The sequence below is a fragment of the Drosophila mojavensis genome, unplaced genomic scaffold (assembly GCF_018153725.1).
Source record: "Drosophila mojavensis isolate 15081-1352.22 unplaced genomic scaffold, ASM1815372v1 contig_136, whole genome shotgun sequence".
Classification (NCBI taxonomy): Eukaryota; Metazoa; Arthropoda; class Insecta; order Diptera; family Drosophilidae; genus Drosophila; species Drosophila mojavensis.
In genome coordinates, this window is record NW_025318667.1 from 23,988,374 (window position 1) to 23,998,269 (window position 9,896).

The 9,896-nt window shown below is 40.5% G+C and overlaps 1 protein-coding gene and 1 long non-coding RNA gene across 4 annotated transcripts; both read left to right on the top strand.

Moving 5' to 3' along the window:
- The first annotated feature begins 807 nt into the window (after nucleotides 1-807).
- LOC26527452 lies at nucleotides 808-2,251 on the top strand. Of its 3 annotated transcripts, none has more exons than XR_004364489.2 (3): nucleotides 808-933; nucleotides 1,013-1,183; nucleotides 2,011-2,251. It is a non-coding gene; the product is annotated as an uncharacterized LOC26527452 (long non-coding RNA). The 3 variants fall into 3 exon arrangements; XR_001449086.3 differs by lacking the exon at nucleotides 2,011-2,251 and adding an exon at nucleotides 1,240-1,654; XR_001449087.3 differs by lacking the exon at nucleotides 2,011-2,251 and adding an exon at nucleotides 1,240-1,654 and having other exon boundaries at nucleotides 1,013-1,179.
- Nucleotides 2,252-7,842: 5,591 nt separating this feature from the next.
- On the top strand, nucleotides 7,843-9,610 carry LOC6584574. The gene has a single exon (XM_032732315.2). It carries the CDS (start codon nucleotides 7,917-7,919, stop codon nucleotides 8,271-8,273), a length of 357 nt encoding a protein of 118 aa, XP_032588206.1. The 5' UTR covers nucleotides 7,843-7,916; the 3' UTR covers nucleotides 8,274-9,610.
- The last annotated feature ends 286 nt before the right edge of the window (nucleotides 9,611-9,896 follow it).

Sequence of the window (9,896 nt, forward strand, 5' to 3'; positions counted from 1 at the left end):
CTGTCAACGCGTCGAGATCGTTATGGCCATCACAGAATACTCGGTTGTTGGCCATTTTAATTGCATGGCCATTGGCCAAAGTCATGCATTTTTCAAGTCATCAGCATTTCAATACACATCAACACACACACACACACACACACCCACGCATGTGTGTTTTTATATGTTTTTTGCTGCGAATAGAGCGCGTGCCTAGAAGTCTAACGCTCGCTCGTTAGTTTTACAAGCTACATTTTTGGCATGATAGTAAGCGCAATTTTCAAAAAAAAGAAGCGGCAAATTTCTAAAAAAAAAATAGAGGTTGCAAATACCCTAGGAAATGCGTGCTTGACGACGGGCAACGACAAATTGTTAATGGAATGAGTGAAGGAAAATGCACGCCAGTTGGCAAAAAATGAATGGAAATCGCATAGTTCAAAATCAGCTGGCTATAAAAATACATAAAGTATCGGGGTAAATCTTTTTACTCGTAGCTCTATAGGAGTAAAACAATTTGAAAGTGAATCCTATAAGTTTTGAATCGAATGAACAATGTCAAATTGTTAACAATTTGCTGCCAACTTAAAGCGAATGCGAATGGGCCGAGCTGGGATCTTAAAAGGCGCAAATGTACCCAAGAATGGAAAAGAATCCCATGCACTCTACACAAACTTGGAGTTAAGCTCAGTTCTCAATTCGCAGTTATTTTAAGTAAAAATGAGAGTTTCAGCTATATTATAAAATTATTTCATATATGTATGTTATCCGAATGAATTAATTGATTCTAATGTCAAATATATATATGTAATATCATATGTCTATGTAATATTATTTGTAAGAATTTAATAAGTCAAATAAGTAAATTTATAGTCGTGAGAAATTGACAGAGATAAAGCTCATTATCTCATTAGATCTCATTAATCGAATTGGCCGAATTTAAGTAGACCATTACGAGTAAGGGAATATCACTATAGCTAACTATCGATACTTACCTAAAGCCATCGATACTTACATAATTATGTCATCGATACAGAATGCGAATGGCATGAATAGAAGAAGAAGAATTCGCGAAGACAAAGCATAAGATTGGTTCAGTTAATTAAATAAAGCCTTAAAATACTGGCTAAAGGTTGGATGCATTGAGAGTCTATTCATCTATGATAGGCTATATCGCCCAACGAGAGGAATCACTGAACCTGCGTAGGTATGGAACTAATTTTCTCACAAAGCAGTCAGCTGCAGTCAATTTGCCTTTGTTAGCATTGGACTGCACCGCAAATCCCCAGAGTCAACATAAGAAAGCCGGAACAGGACGTTGCCTTGTGGCTTTGCTGTTTAGATAGAGGCTCACAGCAGGTGCATTGTGTTGTGGTCACCTGGCTAAGGTATCTGCTTTTAAAAGTCTGCCTGCTATCAAGTTAGTCGATGTCGGTAGCACTCGGAAATGGGTTTTCCCACTGACACAGCCAGGCAGACGCCTCTCTCTCTCCTCTCTCTCTCCCTCGCTCTTTGAGCAATAAGCCACTTTGGATCATGAGCAACGACAATGATATATGTATAGTATAGAAATGATATTTTTATGTGTCAAGTCTGGATAAATTGAATGAGCAATGCATCAGCTAATGCTCGATTCATATTTTTTTTATTGTCAGCCGAATTACAAAATACAAAGTTAGCTCTTTGATGTACTTTGTATACATGTGTATACACACATAAATATATGTACATGTATATGTATGTATGTATGTATGTCTCGATTGGGTCAAAGTGAATTTTTAAGCTGTAGTCATTTTATAGCTGGGGTTTCCCGCTTTCACTTTTATTGCTGCATCGTCTTTTGTATTTTGTTTTGTATTTCAACCCAAAGCTTTATAGGGTATGTTGATGTTCTTTTTTTTTATTGCTCTCTATGCTCGTTTATAAAGCATAGAGAGTATCTTGGTTTCTTATTCAACATGCATTGCTTGGGCTTATAATTGACTGAGAATGAACTAACGGTTTAACTTCCTATAAATTATGTTCGGGTTGCAGGTGAGCTACTCTGTAGAAATTATTAAGGAACGAGCATTGAGAATATGGCTAATTGAAATACGAACAATATTATTCAAAGTGCTGGAGCTGGGAACAGTCAGTTATGCGGTTCTTCAGATCTAAGCCTGCTTTACAGGAAGACTTGAAAGTCGTGGATTAATAGCCTAATCTGCATTAAGTCGACTGTCGTGTTTGGACTTGTTATACCCTGTCTTGGAATTTTTGTATTTGTATTTGATGTATGTGCTATAGATAAATAATTAATATAAATGCAAATACATATACATATACATACATATTTATATACTCTAAGATCTCACCCTAATCCCAGCTGCTTACTGAATTATTGCTTCTGCTATATAAGTACATATTTAAAACTCCTATATATCCTATATAAATATGCATTCATCATTAAGTAGAATATTTTCATGCATCTGCTCATTCAATTCATTTTCACTGTAACTACAGGGTATCTGTAGTTCATCCCTGCTTGGCGGATCCACATTTTCGCTCGTGTTTGTGTTATGATTACAGTGAAGCGCCGAGATTGAGAGACTGCCACTCATATGTTAATGTGCTGCCCTCGCTCTCCGGCATATTCAGCATTTCGATTTTACGCTCTCCCTGCAGTCGGTGTTGCCTTTGTGCGTACGTACGTACATACGTATATTAAAAATTTAATTAAATCAACATACATAAATAAAGAAATAATTTTGTTTGACGCTACGCATTGCGCGAATACCCGAATTCAAATACAAAGTGAAAACATTATCAGCAGCAGAGGGAAGAGCTCCACAGAGGAGGACCGAGGCGTGCCAGGCATCGGGGGCGAGACATTGACTCTAGAGTATTGCTGTCGCTCCTGCTTCAGCTCATGCTCCTGCTGCTGCTCCTGCTCCTGCTGCTCCTGCTCCTGCTGCTGCTGCTGCTGCTGCTGCTCCTGCTTCTGCTGCTGCTCCTGCTTTCACTTTCACTTTTGCTTTTGCTTTTGATTAACATATTTCTTTTATCTGAGGAGTCGCAACTGTAGCGAGCTGCGAGCGGGTGCGAATAAGCATGATATTGAAGTTATGAGAATATTTGAAAACATTTTTCAACGGCCTCGACAGCAAATCAAAATGTTCATGCCCGGCTACATATTGACTTACCCAGTGTGTATGTGCATACATACATACATACATACATATATCCGACGACTGTAATCAATACAGAAGCAAATCTGTCTCGCAGTTTCCAGGAAAACACACACCAAAAGAAAACTTTTTTAATTAAAGCCAAAATTGATAAAGAAAATAAGAAAAACAACAACAACATTAAGAACTTAAATGAAAATAATTCCATGTATAATATATTTAACTGACCAGAACATGAAATCTATGTTATATAGTCTTAGTATCTCTTTAAAATATCTTTTATGTGGGTTACTTTCTGTAGACGCTTCGCATACCCCTTACTTAATAAAATATCCAAAGCATCTATTATTAAATTTCGGACTATTGAAATGTCTCAAAGTGTGTTGAGAAAGCAATAAGTGAAAGTGCTCTAAACGGAACTGGACGACTAGCAAATACCCTAAGGACTACTAGAAAATACCGATCATATTCAAAGGTCTAAGGGGATCCCACATCCTGGACTCTCCAAAAAGATAGTAGTGTATGTAAATATTCGATCCGATTAATTGTAGTTAAGGTTAGTCGATTAGCCTAATATATATTAAATAAAATTTGGATTGAATCCATACATATAAACATATATACCCTATACAAACAGAGTCTATATATAAAACATATTTACCCTAGACACATATACACTACCCCTGTGCATACATTTCTCATCAAGCTACCCGCTCTTTACAGGGTATATTGCAGTCGTTCATTATGTCGCCACACTCTCCGCTGTCTTTTGTGGCACTTTGTTTATTTTAAACGATTATTCCGCTTCATTACCGTTAAATCGCTTAGACGGCAGCCTTTTGTATGTGTTTCCATCAGCTTTTTCTCTATTTTGTTCTATATTCTTGTTCCTTTTTATTGTTCCTCTTCTTTTTTTAATTTAAAGGTATTATAGATTATACTTTGTCCCTGGTCCGACACAATTTAGTGGTTCACCAAATCAATTTGCCATTGATGCCCCAAGTGCTTTTGAAGACACACACACACACACACACACGCATACATACAAATTGACAATCTATATCAATTGAGTTATGTAAACTTGGCCTGGACACAGGACTTTAAGAGATAAGACCACAAAGCTTTTATAAAGGATTCTATGCTGCATGTAGAGCGGCTGAGGTGATAAGTCTACGGCCAGGTTTGCAAACTGATGTAAGCAATACCTGTTTCAATGTAAGTAAATATTATATACTCATTCATATATACATACATAGGTTATCAGTTAATAATATTATTATCTACAACAAAGAATCTTATTGATTGCAAGCCTGTGCAGAGTTGTCGTGGAGCTATATTCCAAGTTGGCAGCACGCTTCTTAGTAGACTCAGCTTGGCACTCCACGTGAGTGAGACAACCATAGCTGTTGCTGAACATGCACCCGGATGCTGTTCAGTGAGAGTGAGATGGCCTGTAGGCTTCTCTCTCAGACATATAAACTCGTTGGAAAGTGATAATCCTGAGCTATTTCCAATATACATAGGTTAATATTGGTGCAGGCCAGTGTAGGATTTGAGGGATCAGCACTATGGTTGACCATCGATAAATACACATCTATAGGTAGTTAACCATATCGATGGCTGAGGAAGTCGATACTTGGCGTGCCAAGATGAAGATGAAGAGAAAGATGGGCAGATGGGTAAAAGCAGCTCATTGAGGTGAACCGGCTCACTCGCTCTTTTTTGTGAAGTGAGCCAACTCACTAATTCGGCTCACTGGCTCACTGGCTCACTTGCTGATAGCTCATGAGCCGATAGTGATCGTAAACAAAATTAACCAAAATGAGCGAGTAAGCAAAAACGAGCTAGTGAGCCAAAATAAGCCATATTGAAGGAACAAGCTCAGTGGCTCAGTCCAGTGAGCCATTCATTTTGGCTCACTCACTCATGAGCTACCCAAGTCTAGAGCTCAGTTGAAGCTGAAGGAGTTGAGTTTAGAGTTGAAGAGCTAAGACTTGGGAAAGAAATTAAAGCGAAATAAAGTTACGATATAAAAGCCTCGTACAATATGTATAACCAACCCTGTATATAGTCTCATGGTTCAATCGATTGTTTGCTCGAATCTGTATGAGCTGTAGATCTTAGGGCTTACAGCCAATCAAGAGTTATTTTTCTCTAATCAAATAAAGCGATATATTAATATTTGTGTTAATCTTTTATTTCTTTGTTGCAGCATCAATAATATATATGAGGATATTTAGTAGACATGTATCGGTATCATTAATCAGTATTCATTTGAAGACGAAGTTCTCAGAGCTCAAGCGTCACTCTCTCTGAGCTCGCTCTGCCTTTTGTTCGGCAAGAATCTAGTTTCAAGAGCTACTTAATCAGAGTCTCTCTCTACTCCAATTTCTAATATAAAATTCGATTAATTTGAAATGCAATAGTTTTTTATAAAATGCCGTTGAGCAGCATAAAAAGGCGAATAATAAAGATACATATTGTGACTATATACATACATGTATAACAAATGTGGTATAGTGTGAGTGCGTGCGTGGGTTGTTTCATCAAATAAAAATGTTGTTTACAACTCGAGTTTTATGAAATGTGAAATGCGAAATGCGAGAAATGTGAACGGCATGGCAACTACCCTAGGCGGCCAATAAATAATGGGGCAAGTGCAGTTTCAAATCGTCCACTAATGGAGGTGCTCAATCGCTGATGGGGCAGGCAAATCGCCGCCACTTTATGTTGCATAATGTATTGACTTTGCCTCGGCCCAATTGTGACTGCCACCACTCCCCACCACCACCACAAGGGGGCGACTGCTTGTTGTTGCTGTAGGGGCTCACTGGGTGTGGGGAGGCAATTGGCAAACATTCTAAAAGTTATTTGGCAGCTGCTCTTTGCGAAGCATCGCACACACATTTGAGTGCTGTTCCGCTGCTGTTATTGTTATTGTATATATTATTATTATTATTATGATTATTGTTATTGTTTTTGCATTTTAAAGCAAATGGACTTTTATGCGTTTTCCTGTATGTGTCTGTCTCATTTTGGCCATCTCTCTCTCTCTCTCCCTCTCTCTCGCTATCCCTCTCTTGCTCTCTTAAATTAGCCCAGAATGATTTTGGCAGTCTTTTGCCATACAATTTGATGCTTCTTTAACTGCCTGTCCGTCGCCCATCAATTTTACTTACTGTACAGTCAAGCCTCGCAGCATTCGCGCACATAAAAACACAAATTTCCGCATAAATTACCAGCTCAACATTTTTTGATGGCTTTTCTTCGGCCTCTTCTTACGCATCTCTACGGGCTCTCCTTCTTCCTCCTCCTGCCGATTATTGCTGTTATTCTCGGTTTGCTTATGTGTAAGCATACGTAATTGATGCGTTTATATAAACATATATTTCTTTATTGAAAGCTGCTCTTCATAATGCCGAAGATTTAATACCCTCGGCCATTGCACTTCATAGGCGAGGTTGTAGGCCCTTTCCCGTTCCCTTCTTCTTTTGAGACTATAATTTTATGTTTTAAATATGATTGTGCTCTAGCCAAAGATATTCCAGTTATGAGTAAACTGGGGGAAAATTCGAAGCTTCTTTGATTCTATATTTATTTTTAAGAAATTATTTTTGATAACAAAATTTTTTTAAATGTCTATGCGGAAGCATTTAGAGAGTTGCTTTAGGTATTCCAATTATTTTTTATAATTTTTAAGATATCCCAGAGCAATGTGGCAAGTTTTGAGTTCCCGATAATCTTATTCCATTCAAGTCACAATCAGTTGTATATTTTGAGCAGACCTCTTAGCTTTAAGATTATATAGAGTCAGCATTCCGCTCAGTTCACTTGGACGAGCTCCGGTAGCTCTTCAATTTTTGTCAATTGTCAGAAGTTTAGTAATGAATATCTATTGCTCATGATTTTGCAACTTGAGAATTACGTAGAAGGGCGCAACATATTTATGTTAGTGAAAAAAAAAATACGAAAATTCTATAAAATGCATAAGTACCTCTGTGATAGCGCTTAAATGAGTCAAAAGTTTAAGCAAACGGAAGAACAAGTTTTGCCCCATAAACTCAAATAATACAAAGATATATTCAAGTCATGTTATGAAGTCTGCCTGTCTATCTGTAGCAGACGAAAGGTAAAGCATCAACTTTATATCTACATAGCTCAAGTCTCACAACAATTCGTTTGCTTAAAGGGCAATTAAATTTGACAATTATTGCCGGACATTCATTTAGATGTATGAGTTTTTTACTTTTGCTCTGCTCTTTTATAATGTGAACAGGTGGTGGAGGGCCAGAGAAAGGAACAACAACAAATCAGAAGAGGCGGTAGAGGCGGTAGAGGCGGTAGAGGCAGCCTAGCGATAAGGCCATAAAATATGTTGTACGCCAAGGGCTTAGAAAGTGTTTTACGTGCGTTTTATGACATGACATGACATGACCCAGCCAGCAGCTAGCCTTGCGCTGTCGAATGTGACCTAAATACATACAGACAGACAGACAGACAGATAGAAATACCTACATACATACATCTATGTAAACATACACTGTAGCGAGAACTAGCAATGCCTCTAAGCTCTCAGCCAAAGTCGAGCCAATGATGATTAGCGCTGACCTCTGGCCTTGATAGCGCCCGATCGGCCTGATAAGCAGCGCTGGAAATATGGAACTACGCATCGAGGCGTTCTTAACAATGCGAATTTAATGCCGCTCACAGTCGCAATACGAATTTAGAGCTTCGCACACGCTGAAGCTCAGTCGAACTAAAAGAAAAAAAATAATGAAACTATTGCACGTTGTGCTGCTTTGCCTGGGTCTGTGGCTCTGCCTGTGTCCGGTTCCTGGAGAGGCGCGACGACTGCAGCGCGAGGCTAATGCGGCGCCCGAGCCGGTGCTGAATGCGGAGCTGGCGGCCGGTGAGTCGCTGAAGTCGGAGGAGTTTGTGTCGGATGCAACGACCACGCCGAAGCCGCTGGGCATTGTCTCCATCAAATCGCGGGCCATCGCCATGGACCGTGCCCTGTGCAAGGAGCAGTCGCGCTACCATCCCCACTTCCCCAAGTGCTATCAGTACTGCAAGCGGCTCGACCACTGGATTGGCCAGTGCTGGCGCGAGAGCTGTCACTGCATCTCCTGAATGCAACGCAGCTAAACTACCAGTTCCAGTTCCAGCTCCAGCTCCAGCTCCCGCTCCATTCACATTTCCAGCCCACCTTGCGATGCAGACCCAGCAACTGTTCCAGCACGCAACTGCTCCAGCTCCAGCTCCAGCTTCAATCCCAGCTGCTGTTTCTGTATCTAGTTCATCTTCAATTCCAGTTTTAGTTCCAGTCATCATGCTCCCGGTTCTAGCTAAAGTGCACAATGGATTTAGTTTCAGCTCGAATTCCAGCTTTAGCAACTGCATCAGCTTCAGCTCCAGCTCAAGGGATCTAGTTGCAGTTCTAGTTCCAGCTCAGCATTACTCACTGACTCCAGCTCAAGTTGCAACCTAAGCTAGTTCCATCCACAGTTCTACTTCCAGCTCCAGTTCCTAGACTAGTTTCCTCAAATTTGCTACTTGCGGTTCTAGATCCAGCTCCGGTTCCAGTTCCAGCTTCATTTCCAGCTCCAGTTGCAGCTCCGGCTCCAGCTTTAGGTTCAGCTCCGGTTCCAGCTTCAGTTCCAGCACCAGTTCCAGCTCCAGTTCCAGCTCCAGTTCCAGTACCAGTTCCAGCTTCATTTACAGTTGTAGTTCCATCTGTACTTCCAACTTCAAGTCCAACTTCAGGTTCAGCTCCGGTTCCAGCTCCAGTTCCAGCACCAGTTCCAGCTCAAGCTCCAGCTCCAGTTCCAGCTTCATTTACAGTTGTAGTTCCATCTGTACTTCCAACTTCGGTACCAGTTCCAACTCCAGCTTTGGCTCCAATTCCAGTACTATCTCTATGTGCAACTAGTTCCAGTGCCTGTTGCCAATCCAGCTTTGGCTCCAGTTCCAGTTCAATCCCTACAGCTACAGCCAGCTCCCGTTCCGGTTCCACTTCCGTCTAAAAATCCAGCTCTAGTGCAGGCTGCAGCCTCCAGCTTAAGCTCTATTAACAACTTTCACTGAACTTCAGCTTCTGCTCCGGGTCCAGCAACTACTCCAGTTCCGACTGCACCCTCAGCCGGCACTACAACTGCTCCAGCTCTTCCGTCAACACTTCAACACAATTTCCAGCATGCTCACCTTTGCCAGCTTGCACCGCCTCCTCAGCCGGAGGTCCACTTGCAAACTTTGTACTTACATAATTCTAAGATTTGTTTCATTAGCTGCCCATTACTCACACTTATCTGTGCACTTGTGCCTCGCTTCTCTCTTGTGCACCGCCTGCCATTCACACTTATCTCTCTGTTTGCATCCGCACTAAGCCTTAGCTTTACAAGATTTCGAGTTTCTGCTGATTAAAGATGCAACAAATGTTGTTGAGCTAATTTCCTGTGCCTAATTAATAAGTTCAAGTTTGTTTTCATTATTTCTATTTGATTTTCATTCAGCCATATCATATCATTGCCATGGCGAATTAAGGTTTCTCTGAATTTGCAGCCCAATTACAGTAATTAAAAATTTATATTCAAAGTGAGCGGAGCGTGATGAGCTTCCGTTCCGGGAAATGCGAGAGGATTTGCTAAACAGTAGTTTAAAGCGCTCTAATGCTGATTCATGAATGAGCTGGCTTGCGAACCAGTTCAATCGACACAGCTGTAATCGCATCACATTCGCATAATCAACTGGAACATC

What these genes read in the sequence shown, in the direction of transcription:
- LOC6584574 (XM_032732315.2), top strand. Translation starts at nt 7,917, where the DNA reads ATGAAACTATTGCACGTTGTGCTGCTTTGCCTGGGTCTGTGGCTCTGC.